Source organism: Falco punctatus (assembly GCF_963210335.1).
Source record: "Falco punctatus genome assembly, chromosome: 15".
In the NCBI taxonomy this organism is placed as follows: domain Eukaryota; kingdom Metazoa; phylum Chordata; class Aves; order Falconiformes; family Falconidae; genus Falco; species Falco punctatus.
In genome coordinates, this window is record NC_137595.1 from 17,712,403 (window position 1) to 17,732,677 (window position 20,275).

At 41.9% G+C, this 20,275-nt stretch overlaps 1 protein-coding gene across 4 annotated transcripts in view; it reads right to left on the minus strand.

The window, feature by feature from the left end:
* Positions 1–20,275, minus strand: part of TENM1 (teneurin transmembrane protein 1) — a 571,145-nt gene that overhangs the window by 36,583 nt on the left and 514,287 nt on the right. For all 4 annotated transcript variants that reach the window (XM_080365640.1, XM_080365639.1, XM_080365641.1 and 1 more), the window contains one exon: positions 14,456–14,610. In XM_080365640.1, the coding sequence (XP_080221766.1) occupies positions 14,456–14,610 (155 nt within the window). The remainder of the gene's footprint in view (positions 1–14,455; positions 14,611–20,275) is intronic.

Below are 20,275 nucleotides of genomic sequence, written 5' to 3' on the forward strand. Positions count from 1 at the left end.
AGGCTCCTCACACTCTTCCCTGCTCCAGCGTGGGGTCCCTCCCACGGGAGACAGTTCTCCATGAACTTCTCCAACAAGAGTCCTTCCCACAGGCTGCGGTTCTCCTCACACTGCCCCAGCATGGGTCCTCCTGCGGGGTGCAGCCCCTCAGGCCCAGCTGGCTACAGGGGGGTCCCCGCAGGGTCCCCAGCCCGGGCCCCTCCCCACGGGGCCACAGGCCCTGCCAGGAGCTGCCCCAGCACCGCTGCCCACGGGTCACTGCTCCTGTGGGCACCCCCTGCCCCGGGAGGGTCTGCTCCACCATGGACCTCCATGGGCTGGGGGCACAGCCTGCCCCGCCGGGGAATCTCTGCTCCTGTGCCCCAGCACCTCCTGCACTGACCCGGGTGTCTGCAGAGCTGTTGCTCTCACATAATCGCACTCCTTGCTCCAGATGCAGCTGTGGAGGTTTTTTTTTCTCCTTCTTAAACACATTATCTCAGAGGTGCTACCACTGTCACCACTGGGCTCGGCCTTGCCCAGCGGCGGGTCCATCTCAGAGCAGGCTAGCACTGGCTCTGTCCAATATAGGAGAAGCTTCTGGCACCTTCTTACCCCAGAAGCCACCCCTGTAGCTCCCTGCTACTAAAAGCTTGCCATGCAAACACAATACGTTTTTCCACAGCAAAGCTTTATAACTAAATAAATGATGCGATATTTTTGCAAAGGAGCACTGATGGGAAAGCCTGCACTCATATACTTCTTAAACACACCCGCCTGCACATGTACACACATTTAGGTGTTAGTTTGTGAAGAATACTGTTTCACTTTTGGTTTTGACCATATGGCTAAAACCTTCTGCACATTTTGCATGACATTTTATGGCTGTGGCATTTTTGGTGCTATTTTAAAAAAATCAGATCAAACAAATTCTACTGTTCGTATCAAAATAAGAAAAGTAAAGAGGGAAAAATTTATCCTTGTCTGCAGATAGCGGTTTCAAGAGCTTAACTGTTTGGTTGTGGGGGTAAATTTCACTGGGATAAGTTTCATTTATCATGGATTAAAAGAAGCTGCATAAATCCCTAAAAAGGCTTCACTATTGCTTTGATTCCTTGCCATGCATTGCTTGTATATTTTGATTCAATTTCATGTAGTAGCATGAAATTCATGCCAGAATTTTTCCAATAGTCCTGACTGATGGATTACTTCCTATCTGTACTGTTCAGCTTCAAGCACTTCTGTTTAAGGTACCTTTGCCTTTATCCCGCTCTACCATGTGCATTTGCAGACTTGATCATAGCCTCTTCCATAACTGACTTTTGCTGCTAACTTCCTTTTTTCATCTCCTCTTGTTTATACTTACTGCAGCTGTTGTCGCCAGGCCAAATGCTTTTACTCACCACAACATCCTTAGAAGTAGCACTTTTCTCTCTTTCTGCTGGCACCCTTCTTTCTCCTTCCTTCTAGGAGAGAAAGGGCTCTGAGGAAGGACTCACACAAGCGGTTCATCAGAACACAGCATGTAGTTTACAAGGCTGAAGAGACTGTTTCTGCTTCTCTGAACTTTTTACAGGATGTCTCACGACATATATTTCTCTCTATTTTCCCACAGCTGACAACCACAGATAGTTTTTCATCATTTTCTGTCAGTTTGCTCTCACTTCTGAGCTCTTTCTTTTGTTGACACTGACACTGTCAGCTCCTCTCTGCAGCTTAGCTTCCTTCTTAATGGCACACAGAGACACGATTCAGCTCCTGCAGTCTGACACTGGGGAACCCTTCCCCACAATGGGATTATTGCCTCCTCCCATGCTGGAGGAGACTTTGTTTCTCATGCTCCTGATGCTGCATATTATAAAATTCAGAATCATACAGTTCAGTTGTAGCAGTCCCTGCTCTGAACTTCACACACGTTGCTCTCTTTGTGTTTGTTGTTCCTCAATGAAAAATCCAAATAAATGAATTTTGCAGGCTAACAACTGCTGGTTTCCACCCTGGGCTGGGAAAGCAGCTGTGGCACATTTACAGATGCAGCTCGGAGGTCTGAGGCCACCAGTTCTCCAGGATCATGGCTCAGGTAGTCTCCCAGCCAACCTTCCTTTGCCATCTATTATTTCCAGCAGATGAGGGACCCAGCGCAGGAGCACAAAGGCAAGGCACCACTTCAAGTTTTCACTGCTCTTCTTCGCTTCACTTGCCATGTGGTTCGCTGTGCCCTCACCTTCAAGCTCTCTTTTTGTTTCATAATTTCGTTTTTATGATTTTTTTCTGCTTCACAACTTCGAAGACCACATCCTGGGTCTACTAAATCGATGGAGAAAGTTGATTTCTATGGGGACAGGTTTCACACCATCTTTATTTAACAATAGAGGGAATATTATCCAGAATTGCATAAGCACTTTGACTATGAAAATCAATGGGACTTAGATTCCTAAGCCCTTTAAGTCTGTTTAAACATGGTACCCATGGTTTATACAGGCTATGAAAGAAACACTTTGTTAAATGCCCAGAAGGAATTTACAAAGTATTTTGAGCAGACTGGTACCTCTGAGAGGAGGAATCTTAGACCCTTCAATTAAAATATCTCAAAATAGACCATGAATTTGAATCTAACCCAAACGTGTTTCCAGTGCTGGAGTGGGAATAGATGTCCTCCAAACATACAGTTGCAGTTAATTTGCATGGCCAAAAGGAGGGAGTGGGACCTGGTGGAAATCTAGCTAACAACACGACTGGTTCCATTTTGCCTCACTTTTTAACTTGCATTTCCAGGTCCCGGCACTTGTTAGATGAGACAGCACGAAAGTAAGGTTGCATAAATCTTAATAAATCTCTCACTAGTTTTAGCCTCATCTTTCCATTTTGGGCTCAGAAGTTCTGGATACAGAAAGCCAGTGTGCTGCCAAGACCGAAAAGGTGGGAGGAAGATCTTGAAAAGCTTTAATTGAGATAGTAATTAAAAGCTATTTGAGAACAGTGAGAGGCTGGAGCTAGTACTTTACGGTGTCTTTTGTTTCCAATATCTACTGAGGTTCATAAAAGCATCTGGCCTCTGAGAGGAAGAGATGATACAGAGAAATGAAATTTCCAAAACTCAAAAAAGTGAAGAAAGCAAAAGCCCTGCCTTTGAGCAACACCAGCCGCTGTGAATATATCACCCAAATACTCTGATTTTGCCCTGAATCAAACTCAAAATTAAAATTAAACTATTGAAATTAAAACTTCCTACAGATTCGTACCCAGGAAACCGTCTGTCTCTCCAGAATCAGGACCCCTGACGACAGCACTGCTGCCCAGGGCAGTGCTCCTTTGGCCACAGGGCTGGGAAGAAAGTGAGACTGGGGGAAGCAAAGGAGGAGGAGCTGCTGCCAGGAGGTTTCCAGTAAGGCATGTGGGAGCCACAATTTTTCCCTCAGCTGGATCAGAGCTGGAAAACACATTCCTACAAGGATCAAAACAAATGCTAACTCCACAGCTTTCAAAAGAAAATGCAAATTCACTTACGTGGTTTAAGCTTTCCCTTAAGAATTACGACATAAAACTCACAAACACAATTCTGCAAGTGAAAGAAAGAAGAATGGGAAAAACAGATATGCTGAAGTTCATATTTATAGAGGACATCTCCTATAGCAAATTCCTACAGTGATACACAACTCAACAGTAATAGCTTTTCTTAATCCATTGTAAGAGTGAACCGATTCTTTACTAAACTGTAGCAGCCAGTTAAAGCTAAACAGCTACAGAAAAGTTTATCTATAACTTATGCACATTTTTTCACCCTAGAAGGGGTCCCTGGAAAGCTATTTATTCAGAAAAGGGCCCATAAGGGCACTGGATCTAGAAAAGCCTGCCAAGCTAGGAAGGGGTGCAGAAGGGCTCCAGAGAAGTGCTAGATAGGCTCTGAGCAAAAGCTCTAAAAGGGTTCCAAACCACCTGAGGAAAAAGATCTAGCGAGTCTCTAGGAATGCTCCAGAAGCTATCGATCTACTCCCCCCACCCCTGCTCCAAAAAGCTCTAGAGCTAGAAAGGCCCCATTTCTACAAAGGTGCTAGATGTCTTCAGAAAGGCTCTCAACATCTCTAGAAAAGTTATACACCTGTGGAGCTCAGGCTATTAGCAATTTCTAGATCTAGAAAGCAACAGTAATCTCTAGACAGTGCTAGATCTAGAAACATCCTTTTAAAATGTCTTTTCTTCATTATTTCAAACCAAAGCCAAAAAGACTGAAGCAAATAGCATAAGTTATAACTCCTTCTGGCTCGATGGCAGCATATGGAAATAATTTCGCAATTAAATTATTTCCTTACAACCAGGCTACTTATACTGAGTTTCAACCATTTAACCTGTCCCGATTCCCCACGTTTTTTGGCATACCTTTTTGTAAGCCACCCAATACACTTATTACAGTTCATGGTAGTAACAGCAAAAAACATGCTGCTTTTTTTTGGTCACTATTGCTATGGACACAGAAATATAACTCTGAACTGGCAAGAAAAATAGAAGAAAAAAGAAATACATATGGATGGAGGACCTAAAGGGTTTTACATCATATCATGACTTTCCCCAGTTCTCACCAGAGACAGCTACATGCTGTTCAGTTTCCTATTTTGCTTCGAGCAGTTGATTGAATGGCTATTGAGTGATGTTCAGACATCTATGATTTTTCTGCAATGTGACCTACATTGCTAAACTTCGTAAATTTATTCTCCAAGGCAGTGTATCATTTTGCATGCCATACCCATCCCAAAGGAACCTATCAGCAGGAGATGAGGCCCAGTTTGTAAAAGCTGAATGTCCTTCAGACATTGTTAGCTAATTTGTTTGTAAATGTGAGTGTTATTGTCAGAGTAACATACCACATAAAATGGTGCTCTCTATCATTCTGTTTGCATCTCTCTGTGGCCTAAACTTCATCATGCAGAGCTATAAATGTAACCTCTGTATGGCACGCTACAGATGGATACAACCAATTCCTGTCTTGACATTTGCATTTTTTTTTTCCCTCTTCACCGACACGGTGTCTTTTAATTTCTCTTTTCCTTGGCAGAAACAAGGGTAGAAAAGATACTGAAACAAACATGGTATCATGAAGAGGAGAAATCAGGCTTTCTTAGCTGTCATTGCCCAGGCTGCAGCTCCTGCTATGTTACCTTCTGTGGTTGTCACAGCTTACTTGTGTTTGACTTTAGCAGCTTGTAAGCATAACTCAGGGCAAACCTAATCTTAATAATAAACCTGGAGATATCACTAATGCCTCCACTTCTTGGTGCTAAAGTACTTGGTACTTTTCAGTCTTTGTTTACACCCAGCTTTGAGACCTGAGAAGTACCCAGACACCACCTTCTAGAGTTCCTTTGCACTGACATGTTTCAAAGTCCTGCCCTTTGTAAGCTGTTATTATTACACTGTTGTTTTGACAGGATCTGCAGTCTTTTGGGTTCCCCTTAGCACCTGGAGCAATTTGCAGGCCAGAAGTATCACTGTGCTGGCTTTTTTGACCCTCCTGCTGGTTCTTGCAGTGCAATGCTTTCTGTCATGCAACCGTATCCACACTTTCTTTTGCAGCTTTCAAATGCAGCTATGTAAATTTTCAATGACCTGATGATAGAATTAAATGCCTGTATCACTTTTTTCACTTACAGTGAGTTTATGCCTTTATTTCTGTAAGCTTTCTCCCAATTTGTGCTGCCGTGAAGACAGACCAGGAGACCAAAGACCAGTCCTCACTCCTTTAAGATGTAGGACAATCTTCCTCTGACCTAGTCAATACAATAATTTCTATCCCAGCAGTGTGCAACATCTCTGTAGGATGGACACCACCAGCCCTGGTGACTGTTGGTCTCAAACTTGCCTTGTACTCAAACTCCAGACTTGTGCCAGCCTGTTTGGTCTTCTTCCTCCTAATGCTGTGCAACATAAATGCCCAAACCAGAATATGTTGGGTAATCTGAAAGGCTTGGAATAAAGGCAGTAAAGACAACTCCACGTAAAGCTCAATTGCTATTGTTATTCACTTTTATAACACACAAACCCTGCTACATCTGTGGAAGGTCCTTTACCCCAAAGATGTGTGAAGGGTTGGTTGTTGAGGGGGGAGAGCAACATACACATATCAGCAGCCCTGACAACCTTAAAAAGAAATGGCTAATGTAGGAGTTGCCTCCATCAAAGTAGACATTTCTTAAGTCACAGGCAGGTCCTGTTATTAGTGGATGTGGATGAACAACTGAATTAAAAGAAAAGGAGGGGCACTGTCTGCTCTGCCTGCTTCTGCACGTTCCCATCAACATCTACATGTCCTTCGCAGCAGACCTTCCTGGAGCTTGGACTCCAGGATGTCAACCACCTGCTTTCACTATCCAATCACTTATGGTAGCTCTGCAGTATACATAGAAAACACATATATACATATATGTATACGGACATAGTTATATATGCATATATAGGTATGTATTATATGTATGTACATTCTTTATGTATACAGCTTGTCCACTATGTCTCCTCAACAGATGAAACAAATTCAGATGTAGTAACCAATATATCTGAACCCACTGCAGACTCCCACCAGTCTGGGAAAGCTGTGTGAAAAATTTTCAGCAGCATAGTTCAGCACAGCAGATAAAAGGCCTCTGCCACAAATAACTCATCAACTAGACACCATCATACTGAAACCACATCCAAATGAGAGAGATAATCAAAGGCTACTTGTGCAAAAGGAATAAAATGTGAAGCAACCAGATAAGTTGTTGTTTGGGAAAGACTGACAGGAGAGCATCAAAATGGGCCAGGCTTCTCAGCTGGGAATCCCCTCCCTGTGAGCTAGAAGAGGATCAGGTTTTTGAGGAGCTGGGCAGTGTGCTAGGACCTCAGCCATGCAAGGATGGTGGGCGAGCTGGAGGAAAGCCTGGGGGTGACAAGGCAGCTTGGATGAGTTAAAATTGCTGAGTGGATACGTATGGGGGCTTTGTCCCCATACGGGACAAAAACCAGGCAGCATTTGGTGAGCACGGAGGTTTCTGTTAGTTGGGAAGGTGCACCTGAGCTGAGCTGCTACCTTCTTGCCAGCCATCCAAATCTTCCTTCTTGCAATTTCTCATTAGAAACAAATGATTAACAAAATACCCAAATCCAGCTTTATGTAGAAAAAGTTAGAGAAAAGTCATGAGCAGAGGTCTGTCGCGTCTCCTTCACTTCACCACCAAGTGCCTAACACTCCTTGCCTCAACAATCAAAGAAAAGGATGCAGTTGCTTGAAGAGTTGATTAAAATGTACATAGCCTTTTACTCAGTAGTAATGCATTATTTATGGCAGATAATTGAAATAAATTGCTGTTTTGCAGGTGACCAATACAAAAAGAGCACTTGGGCTTTAAGGAAGAAATTGCAGTGTGACTTCATCGCATGCTATCTTGCTTCTATGACTAATATTTCAAATTCAGTGATAGAATAATCTGATTAGAATATAAATTAACTGTGATGAAACCACCCTGCTTTCTATTTGATATTCTAAAAAATCACATTATACATCTACAAGTTTGATTCATGAGCTCTCACAGTCTTTTCTCCACCTGAGGTCCTAATCCTATGAGCCTCTTTTTTCTCAGTTCCTGTTAAAGAGAGGCTACTTAACCTCTCCTCTACCCCTGGGAAAAGATTATTTTATCTTCTACCTGAAGATCCTTCTTTAAAAAGGCTTTCAGCTTGGTTTTGCTTCGAAGTGTGGATACTAGGGACTACTTGTTGCTACACATTATATTACAGGCTTATGCTTTCCAAAGACTAACACTTAATTGGTGGGGGTGGGGGTATGACAATGCAGGGGAACGGGACAGGGGCTCATTTTTGAAACAGTTTGAAAATGCCTTGGTAAAGGCTCTGTCCACTGCCGGTTTTGCTCTATTTTTCAGAAGCACATACATTCTCTTAGGATACAGTAGCTCCTTGCTACACACTCACCATTCACTACCCTTTCAATTAAGCTTGGAAAAGCACCCAGCAAGAAGCCCCAGTTCCACCGAAAACAGTGGCAAAGCAGTTGCTGATTTTGCTGGGGCCATGACTTCCACTCTAGTTAGCTTCTCTGGTACTCCAGCAAAGCCAGAGAAGAAAATTCATTAATTTAAGCAGCAGCATAAAAAGAACCAGAGAATACGATGACTTTACACCGGAAAAAAACACCACAACCCACCAAACAGCTTTTCTGGGCTTCTTCGTGCAGCAAAAGTTAGAAAAAATAATAATAAAGAACTTTTCTAAAAAGGAAAAAGCTCTGAATATCTTCTGTAAGGGAAGACCACATATAAAAATTAAAGAGCCTATAAATTGTCATTTCCGCTTTGTGTGCTTTTTGTTCAGCAATTTCATGAATACACATAAAACATGTTTCTGCAAAGCACTGAAAAACACAGTTCAGAGATTGGGAATATTTATGATGCATTAATTACACATACCTAGAACAGTGTATCGAAAGCTTCACAGGTAGAAGACTAAAAGTAAATCAAGAGCAAGGGTATTTTTGCAATACTTTGCTACAGTGAAAACAACCTTTTTCCTTTATGATAGCATGCAACTTTCTAACACAATTAGAATATTATGCATCTAGTGCTAAAAAAAGCCAATGAAGAAGAAAAATGTGTTTTCTGCTTTTACAAGAATGCAGTATATACTATTGAGTACAACCAGAAAAATGTAAAGGAATAGTGTGTCTTACTCTGACCTGCAATACTAATTAATTACATGGCTCCATGTAATCCTGCAGTTGCATTGTGATATCCTGCTCTCAACCTGGCTTAAAAGTGCTTCAGCCTAGAACCAATTTGGTTTTTATTCTGGCAGCTCGCTCCCCCTTTCTCATCTGTTCATCAGATCATATTTTTGTCTTTCAGATTTCTCCTTTCCTTCCTCCAAACGTACCCAGTGAAAGTTCTGTTCAGGCTGTGTGCGCTCCAATGAGCAGGCCCTCATCTCTGCTTTCAAGTGAGGTCACCATGTCCTGGGAGCTTTTTGTTCTGCTCAAAAGGCTTCCACAATGCTACTGAAGCATATTGTGCCTGTGTAGATGCTGGTGGGGAGTGCCTGCAGCACTTGTAACTGCAGCAGCAATGTCAACGTTTGCATTTTTGAGCTATATACTACATTTTCAAGCAATTCTGCTCATCTTTACTCCTATTTTCCAACATTCTCTTCCTCACTTCACTATTTCAAGTAGGTCATCAACAGCATTACTTATTGCCCTCTCCCCTTTCCTCCATCATTCAAAGTAGGCTGTCCAGAACATTGCATTCTTGCCGTGTGTGGATTGCCTTTAAACCCTGTTCTAGAAATCAGCCTTTTAATTTGACCTATGCAAGCAAACTGCCTACGTAAGTAACACTGTCACATTTTTATAAGGGAGCCAAACATTTTGCCGTGTCACTGAAGTTTATGTGAAGCAACACAATATAGATGGTTCCCTCACATGGAGAACTGCTGAACAAAGGCTGATGAAGTGCAAATGTCAAGAAAAAGTCTTCAAACCAGACCTTTCATTTTGGAACACAGCAGTGACAGTTATTAACACCATCAATCAGGCCAGAGCTATTACTTTGGCACAGACTCATGCTTAGTGGGACTGACATCAGCACGAGAATAAGGCTGTGGTTACAGGCTAAGAGAAAGCTCTTGGGATTAATTTTCTGTTGCCTTGCAAATGTTTGGTCTCTGTATTTGCAGTGACTGTGCTCGAGACTGGTTTAAACAGTTCCCAAATACTAACTGCTTCCACTCGCACAGATATAAATGACTTGAGGTTCAGCGTGGTGGATATTCAGCCCACATATTTCTCATGGGAGGAAAGATACAGGATGAAATTGCAAGATGGTAGAAATATCTGCTAAAGTCTCTTCTCAGCTTTCACCACAGCAATGGAGGCAGAAAAGCAGTGAAGCTTATCGTTCAAGCTGAGCTGAAATGTTTCACACAAAACCTCCCACAATGTCAATATAACTTCTATGAACGTTGGACCTAATGAAGTCTGGCTTCCTAAGGACTTCCGCCTCATGGCTGACTGACTTGGGAGTTTAATAAGATCCAAGCACCAAATGAAGCTTTTCCTGTGAATGGGGCATTTATTAGATCCTGAGTGGAATCTCTGGAGTTTAATAAAAGAAAGCTCATGCTGCAATATTTCCTTTTGAAAGGGCACTTTGGGTCTTTCCCCTCCAACTGGATTAATATTTTTTATGGAACATGTAGGAATTTAATTGCTGTGAAGGCTGGTGTTCCTCTACAAAATTCTTTGAAATTGGTTCAAGATTTTGATTTACTGTGAGGAACAGAATACTGACAGACAGACAGACATGCCCACACAATGTGCTCTCATTTGCTACCAATAATCAGGCAAAAAAAAATTTACTGTATACTCTAGGGATGCAGCAAGCACTAAGAAAATGTACTCATTTGAGAAAAAGAGCAATCTAGAGATGCCTCTGATCCAGAGATCAGGATCAAGTCCAAATTCATCAGGCAGCAAAACAGAATGATGATCCTCTCTCTTTTCCTTCTTTCACTCTCCATCTCAGCCTCCTCCCTTAGCACTCCTGTTGCAGGCTGTGGCCAGGAGGTCCTGCTGTGGGGTAGCTCCCCCCAGCCAGCCCACTGCTGGTGCAAGCTTGGAGAGCAGATAGCACTGCAGCAACTCAAGAAGTCAGTAAGAGTATTTTAGATGAAAGCTTATTTCCCTGATTTAGAGTAACTACAATAGTCTTCCTGTCCGAAGGGTGTGGGGGAAGGTAGGAGGCGTAGCAGGTAATTCTATTCTCTTCAGCTGGGCTTCAATTTGGCAGAAGGAGATATTCAGTAGACCACACAAGGTTCAACGTGGACTTGTTATTCATTTAATTAACCTACAACAAAACAGTTTCCAAAGAACAAATAAAGAATGGGAGCCATACCTAGAATAGGCCAAGGACCAAGCAGCAGGGGCACCCACCTAAAAAGTCCAGCATTCACATTCTGGGTGTTTTAGATCAGTGAGGTGCATATTAAAATCACACTGACATCACCTTGTTTTGCCTTTAAAACTTAGCCCATGTTCATGTTCTAGTATTCAGGGTTTCAGAGGCAGTATTTTCAAAAAATAAGAAATGAAATTAAATTTCATTCAAATCAGAATGAAAGATACTGGAATAACTGATTTTAATGTAAGCGTCTGCTAAAATTCTGGCACTGACGGTGAGTGTTGAGTGTATACACATATATATTCATAAACCTAGATCTGAAGAGCCATTTTCTTTAGATTTGCTCCTTACTAACTGATTGAAGAACACTAAAATAATCTGTGCTGAGAAGAAAAGTCATCCAAGTTTTGTACATGCTGAAATAGTACCCAGAACGCTGGCATACAGTATAAACACCTTAACCAAATGTCCTTTTCTTTCTAAATTCCCATTAACAGCCTCATAGTGAAGTATGAGATCAAAGTAATTAGTCAGAGCTTGGTGGTTTATTTGCCACGACATATAATATCTTCAACCCCAGCTGTCCTTCCCTCCCCGTTATGAATACAGAATACTATGCTTAAAAATGAGAAAGTGGTGAACAACAAACACAGAATGATTAATAAGAAGTGTTTCCTTCAGACCCAATACGGGAATAAATGATTAAACCTTTTCATAATTTATTAAAGTGAATGCCTTAAAGTGAAAGCTTGTCATTTATGGCAGTTTTTGCAAGGGGTAGTTACTCTATGTGTTTACTTCAAGAGTACATTTTTGTACTTTTGTAAATCAAGAAATACTGATTTTGAGCAAGTTGTTGATTTTATTGTCAGAACAAATTTAGCTTTAAGGATTGATTTTATTAACCTATTTCATAAGACCCTCTAAAACCGCAATTTGTGAGCAACCCACATTCTCTTGATCAAAATGCCATTTGTAATTTAGCCAAAACCCAATTTAAATGGAGATGGGCCAAATCAATTTTTTATTTATGTTTATGCCATTCTGGAATAAACTCAGCAGTCTTGCAAGGATATACAATTGTTTCTGACTAAGTGAAACTACCATTCCATTATTTTCATTAACATAATTTCAGATTTAACATGCTTGACTTGAGGGGATGTGGTTATTTCATAGGGTTTTCTGGTTATCAGCAACAATTTTGGAAGAAGACTATTGAGCAAATTTGATACAGTTACTTTTCAGAACATGTATTCTCAGCATATATTTCATGTCTGTGTTTTACTGCATATGGGCAAAACCTGAAAAGTATAGACTTTGTGAAAAATTGCAATAAGCAGAGTCACTTAAACCCCCACAAAACAAATCCTCCAAAGAAGATGCTTCCATAAGCTATATGTACATCTGTACTGTAGATTGGCAACAATGTGAGTTAACCTGTCAGTGCCAGAAAATTATACAGTAAGTTTTACTAAGACTTAGAAAATGAGACTGGCCACTTTTTAGGGACATTTTAATATGCCATCATTTTTTATGTTGTTTAGAATATTTACTGGCATGCAGTCACAATTTATCTGAAGATTATCTCAATTTATGTGATAAGTACATAACTTGATTTCCCAGGATGCTGAAACATTTGCAGACTTTTGAAAAATGTGCAGCAATAGTTTCCTGTAGGTGCTGCAGCATGGAAGGATGCACCTGGATTGTTTATGGAAATAAAAAAGTTTATTTCTGCTTCTATGAAAAGAAGGCCCTACCCCATCTGAATGCTGATGTCCTGAGAGCAGCACGATGAATAATTTGCTCTATGACACGCCTTCTCATATCTATGATTTTGAAGAATCCCTTTCTTTATGGCATCGGAACTATGTTAGTAAGGCAAACTAAAGCTGTTTCAGGGAAAAAAAAATATTTTTAGGGCTATTTAAATCTACTTACAAATTTGGCATATTACAGTTCAGCCCCCAGATTTTCCCTTTTAAATTTCATTTTAATTTAAAAAATAAAATAGTTTTATTTCTGCATGTGCTAGACCCCTCACTGCAACTCATTTGCTAAAGGGTACTTGCATTTTTTCAAAGGAATTGAAAACTATCAAAACCCACCATTTCGGATTTAGTCAGACATTTTGTAACTGGGCAAAATGAACAGAAATTTTGAACACAAATACACAGCTGCACATTATATGGGCAGTAAAGCAATTAATTGTACACCCTGAGATGCAGATCTCAAGAAGAAGGCAGGGAGCATACGTTGCAATTGGCACCATCCCCTGCACCTCAGAGATACCTGATCTGGTTATCGATGCCCCTGGCAGTCGTTACATGTGTCCAAGAAGCAAGCAAATGTGCTTCAGGCAGCTTTAAGTTCCATGAAGCATCGCTCCTGCCAGCTGGTATGTAGCAATGGAGCGGAGAGGCAGTGCCTCCAGCCGAGGAGCACTGCTTGCTGCAGTGGGTTCCTGCTCATCACCTGCAGGACTGGTTATCCTGCAAGAAGAGGTGCCAGAGCAGAAGCCAAGGTGCCCAGAAGCTGTATGATCTTAAGACAATTACTAGGCTAGTTTAAGCTTGAGTTTAGCACAGCTAAGCCAGTTGATCCTGTTCTACTTTACATGGAATAATTATGCGTCTACTGGACCAGAGAGAATACAAAGGCCTGTCTAAACCAGAATTGGGAATAGGGAAGCTGAGGTTCCCCTCCCCACATCTGCAAATACTTAGGATGCAGAGACATGTGAAACGGAACAGGGACATTTTTTTCTGTTTTGAGCCTAGTAATAAAATCCCCAAGTGCTTCTGTGACAGCAGCATTAGATTCCATCATTTATCCCTGTGAAGTCTGAGAAGAACTACCCAAAACATTGACCCCACATTCTTCACGTATGTGAACACAAGATCATAGTCACCTATGTTACATAGCTGTTACTCAAAGCCTACTTAGAAAAGAGGAACAAGCTCTTACCATTGTTATGCAGTGTATTTTAACTGTGAAGGACTGAGGAAAGGGCAGGGAGAAAACAAAATGAAAAATTAACTGGACCTGGTTATTAGCTCACACAGTCCATAATATAACTTCAGTACATTACTTGAATGCTTCAATATTTTTTCAAGCATAGCTTTTCTCCCATTTTGAAGCTGATTAATTCAAGTAATTATCAGCAATGGCAAATCCCTCCTTTGTGCTATCTGCAAGTTGGCTCACTGACTAGTCAAGAGTGCCATTTATGTTTCTTCATGTTTATCCATGTATCTTTTTAAACATAAACTAGAGCTGTGATAAGTGACTTTTTTCTTTTACACTGCTCTTGAAATAAGGACTGAAAGGCACTTTGAGAAACGTATGGAAATGCAGTGGCTTGACTACAATACTGCTGTTGTGTAATTACTTAATGTAATGCTCCTCCATGATTCAGAACAGACATTATCTGATTCATCCAGCATATTCTGATATACAATCCTTGTGCTAGAAATGAAGTTATCTGTCTCCACAATGTGTAGAAAAGTGACAACACATGAAAACCAGGTGTCTACCTGAGTGATGTCCATTCCAGAGTCACAGCTCAATGGCTGGGTTGATGTGAGGCCGTTCGAACCTATTATTGTTGTGATCACACCGTTCTCATCAATTTTCCGAATCATGGTACCGTCAACAAAGTAAATAAATCCATGCTTATCTACAGTGATACCTGGATGAAGGGAAAGGGTAAAAAAGGATGTTAGAACTGACATTTTCTAGATTAAAAAGTATGAGCTTAAAATTTTTCCTCTCCTCTTAAGACTCTGAAAATCTACTGATTAATAGAAGCATGATTTTTTTCCCTTACCCATTACTTACTTAAGGCTTATACAAACTGTATATGGAAAGATCATAGCCATGTATCAGACTGTCTGACTTAGAGGGAAGACAGGAGAAAGAAACAGAACAAAACAGCAGAGGCATTGCTTGTAATGTAGTTATATATACATAGAACTAGGTTCTTCAACAGCTTTATTTCATGCCCATCAAAAAGTAGAGGAAGACTAGCTTTTCTAAAAACTTATCTTACAATTGATTTTTCTTAATTTTCACTTTCTCAATTCTCATGCAGAGGCATTTTTTGTTTTTAATTACTGTACTGTCTGAATTATCAGAGTGTCTGAGTAAGGAAGAAGCACCCACAGAAAGCAAGAGAGACTTCTGTTGTGATATGGGCTATACATACAAATGGTGCAAACCAGGCTCTGCTTAGCAGGCAGAAGAAATATCTGTGCTGCAGAACATATTACAGTGCGGTGTTGTCCAAGACGATGGTCACGTACTGGAACTGACCTCATGACAACAGTGAACTTCAGCAGGGGCTAGTGCAGTTTTCCCACTTTTGGATCTGCTGTAGCTCTAGCGCCACTGCACTGGAGAGAGGGACCATGAAACAAATGCGAGGGCTATGCAAAGGAAAGGTCACGGTCTTACGTATTTCAGTGGGGAAGCTCAGGAACAGAGGGGTTGCTGCCTCCCACCAGCAGTGTGTGGTGCAGCCATGTCACGACCCATGCTCAGCCTTGTTCTGCCCCAGTCTAACACCTTCTCCCCATTCTTCCTGCGTTCCATTTAGATTTTTCTATATTGCATGAACTGTAAGATATTTTTTTCCCTGAAATGTTGAAAATATAGCTAAAAAAGCACTTCTGTTCATGTTAGGTTTGTGAAATCCTTTCTAACAAAACTGCTCAATTTCTTGCTTTAAACTATTTCATAATTTCCCATTTAAAATTGCATAACTTTGCAATTACAGCAGCTGCTGTGCAGAGCCAAGCTATTTTAATAATGAATTTATGTTCTGCTACACAGAAATGAAAGGCAGAGGACTTGAACAGATGGTTTGGACAGTGGCTTATATGGCTTTTGATTTTTGTCCCCTGCATTTAGCACAACTGAAGGCTGCATGTACTCCGAGTTTACAAAACACTTGTCTGCACGCCAGTTTAGGATCTCACACAGCAATTCTACATGCCATTAAAAAAAGAAAAAAAAAAACCCAGACTGAATTCCCTTACCTCCCAGCCCCTTTTCCTTATACTCAATTTAATTTCTTTAAATATATAAGGAGCAGTTTAGTTGGGCAAGGGAGAGTAAGCAGTCTGGGGGGCAGGGGCAGGCGGCCCTGATGGGGACACATCTCCCGTGGGGCAGGGAGGAGAGGGGACAGCCTCCCCAGCCCCTAAATAAATCTGTACCTGGCAGCTGGAGATGCCTGGGGGCTGAGTTTGAGTGACACACACATCTGAGTGTAACATGCTTTCTCTTACCACGTGAACACCCAGTGGCACTGCCCCAAGACAAACTGTCCATGCCCATTTCTTCTCTAGCAGAAAGCAGGACTAGTGCCCACACCAGCTATTCTGTCACGGCCATGCTAGCGAGGGCTCCGCTCTCCCCCCTGCCAGGGCAGGCTGCTCACCTCCGCCGGGGGTCTCCATCCCTCACTCCAGCAGAGGTAGGCACCGAGCCAGGCAGCGGTGGGGGACAGGCTTTCGGGTGCACGCTGCCATTGTCCCTGCCGCCACGCAGCTCCCACCCAGAGGTGCCCCCTCACCGCACGTGGGTGGCCTTTACGCACCTCGCAAAGGCCTGAGGATATCGTCACAGAAAAAAAATCCAAAGACCACATCGGTTAACTAGCATCCAGCGCTCCTACTCCGTCCAGCTTTCAGGCTATCTATCGGTGCAGTGTTGGTAGCTGAAATTAATTCTTTAACTCATCAGTTCAGCTTATTTGTCTGACTGAACTGCCGCTAGAAGAGGGTATTCACCACCCTGCCGCCTCCTTCAAAACCCGCCCATGGACTGCTAGCTAGAGTGCGGCAGGGAACAGGGGTAGGCAGCATCACTTCATTAAGTGAAACAGCTGATCACCAAAATGTCTAGTTCTCCAGGACAGATATCACTGGGGGGGCTGAAATCACCTGGGGTGGCTGGATGGGTCAGCTGTGAGGAGCTCTGGGAGGTTATGAAAAGGCTGAAGGCAGAGCAGATACCTCAGGGCCTAAGTCCCTGGTGGCCCGTGAGCCCCCAGATCACACGCCTGTGGTACCAGCTTCCCTCAGGATCTTCTCTCTTTAATTACAGAGTGACATTGCTTTTGGAAACAACAGCACGGCCATCTGCTTCCAAGAAGTCATGTTATAAATCCAAAAGGCCAAAGGTTTGAAGGTGATCTGAGGCAATGAGCACACCTGAGAAGCAAAATGGTTCATTTTGGTGCTGGGGGGTGACCAGGGTGTTCCCGTTTTTGGCACGGAGTGGCACCCACCGGTCCCTCACGCACGCTGAAGGGACAGTGCGCACAAAAGGCACAGAAACAAGGGGCAGGTGTGCAAAAGGCCTTTTGGTAGAACTGAGCTGCTAAAACATCCGCCCTAAAACCCCAGCCGAAGCAAAAAGGTATCCAGCCTGGTTATTAATGACCCTATAAACAATTAATATATAAATCTGAAGAGGCTTTTCCAAATGTTATTCTGAGGGAACGCGCACGGCAGAAGCTGACAGAGCAAACCACAACGAAAGGCACCTGCAGGGGTTTTCGGGACTGTAGCTGCCAAAGGCCCCAGTCATGAGCTGCAGTTTAGTTTGCACACGGAGGAATTTTCTCTTCACAAAATGAGAGGGGCTGTGCTGCCGCTGCTGCCACAGTCTGGGGCCGCAGAGCTGGGCTGTTCTTGCTGGGATGCTCAGGGGCTCCTGCCTGGGTCTGTCCTGCTCTGCTCAGCTTTATGCTGTCCAGCTGGAGCATGCTAAGGGATTATTAGTAACTGGAAAAATTATTCTAGGTTTTTTTCTTCAGGGCTGTGTGAAGGTTGGAGACAAAAGTCTCTTCAGTCCCTGCCTCCTCCTACTTTCTTGAGAGTCTCTTTGAGACTCCTTTTTGAGGAGAAAAAGCCATGCTGGACAGCTGTGGCAGGGAAGGTGTGAGGAGCAAGGACCACTGTCTGAGATTGCTGTGGCATGCATGCAGCTATGATCGGGGGTATTTTTAACCTTACCGATACTGTATTGTGGAGCAATATTAGATGGGATTTGCTGTCCTTTCCAGTGCAGTTCACAGGCTCAAATGAAAACCCTGACGTGGGTGGGAACTACAGCACGTGTGCTGTGCCTTAGGCTGCCTTTGCAGAGGGGTGGTGCTGCGCAGTAAGCAGGGAGCTGTGCTTCTCACCTGGGTAGCGCAGCCTTGGATCGGATCCATGCCACGGGTAACGCAAGGCCAGGATCTATCGCTAGGGCAAGAGCATCTTCTGTTTTACGCAATTTCCCTGTGAACAGATGGCTGTGTTGGCTGCAAACCATCCATTATATAAAAATCAAAAATTACGCTGCAATGAAATAAACCTACTCAGCTGTGTTGCTGAATGGATTTCAAACACTGACTATATAAGAAAACCGAAGATCCTTTAATGTTACCAGTGTACATTTTGCTCTCTAGCCACTGCAGAAAGACCATCTATCTGCAAGGGAAGGACATAGGCCGCTATGATGGCACAAACAAGCACAAACAAGTCCTCAGTATTTGTCCTAAAGATAATAAATTCCTGCTACTTCCTAATAAGCCGGTTTCTTCAAATATCAGTGTATAGATGTTCAACAATGAACTGCTGCTGTGATTCCAGTGCTTACTCCTGTATGCTAAAACAACATGACTTTACCTATTTGAAAAAAAAACTTATGCATTGAAGTCTTGTTGATAAATACCCTATAGAAGGCATCCATCAGAAAATAAAATATGGATTTCTGGCTAAACTGTCTCAATTTATTAATTATTAGAGTTGGATTCATTAATGTTCCTGTCACATCTTGCATGATGCTTCACATAATCTGCACTCCAAGAGCTTATTTTTAATCCTTTTCTGACGTACAGTGTAATGCAGAATCAAATCACATGCAGCACTTCAATTGTGCTTTAATCACCAAGGAACTCTGAGAGGAAACAGGCACATGCTGAGTGTAATGAGTTGCACTGAGTGCAAGTAGGATCACTGCTCACTCGTAGAGTGAGTAAAAAAGGTCATTCTTGGGTATCTTTTCTTTGCAAAGAGAATGAGATTTAGTTTGTATTAGACTCTCAGCCTGATTCTGGTGGTTTTTTTTGGGTTTTTTTTTGTTTTTTTTTTTTTTTTAAGAACTATAGCACTAAAATGTATGCCCAGGTGATGCTGTCTTTGGGCACAAATGTGACCTATTGCACAAATGACAGACTTGCCTTGCTTGGATATGAGACTCCTTGCTAAACACTGATGTCTAAGTACGGACAAATTAAACCTGTGCAGGGATTTAGTCTTGTTCTTTGGCTCAGGGGCGGACCACAATCTTTTTTCTGAGCAACGTGCTTGTATTGAAGGACTGGTTTTAGTCATGTTTAGTCAGTGGGACTGTTACATAGGACTAGATTTTGTACCTGAATGTAGAAAAGTAGCTCCTATGCACATCTATTTCCCATAGATTTATGCACAGACAACTTGGAACAATATTTATAACACTTAGAGGTCTTTTAATCAGTACCATCTAAATTCTGTTAACTAACATTACAAATAAACTGCTGCTAGTGCAATCACACATGGCTACTAAGTATCATTACTAGAAAGACTGCAGAAAAAGTTTTGCACTTTATAACTGTTTTCTGCATGGAATAGTACTTAGTAGATGGGCTGGGTATAACCATGATAAACACAGAAGGCTAATTAGAACCTCTTGAACCTGTTAAACGCTCTCAGGAGCGATTTTGGTTAAAGGGTTATTTCCCTTGACAGATCTGCCTTAGTGCACATACACACATGCTCACAAATACAAATAACACTTTGAAAGCAAACTGATCACTTGTGTGTGTAGTTCTCATAGGTATAAATTCAAAATATTTATGATTATTATACATATGATCTTTCAGTCTAGAAATTTTGGCATTTCAATATTAATGGAGCTAAGCTTATAGTGCTAAAAATACGGATTAAAAGTAATACAGTAAATTCCTCATTAAGATATTTTTCTTTTCTTTCCCCACCCCCTGCCCCATAGCCTGCACTTGCATTCTAAGAGACTCTTTTTGGGGAAAAAATATTTTTTGAACACATCAATAAAGAGCAGCTAGAACTATATGTTGCCCAATCCAGAAATTCTACTTTACAATTTTTGCTCAGCTAAAAACTTCGCAAATGAGCATTTTACATTGAAAACTTCTAATTAAACTTCTAAAGAATTTGTAGAAGAACATCTAAAACTACTGGTGAGGACCGATAAAAGAGAATGCCACCTTGTGCTGAAGAAAAACTGTATTTAGAAGTAACTTGCGATTCTCATAAAACTTTTAATAGGAAGAAGTGAAT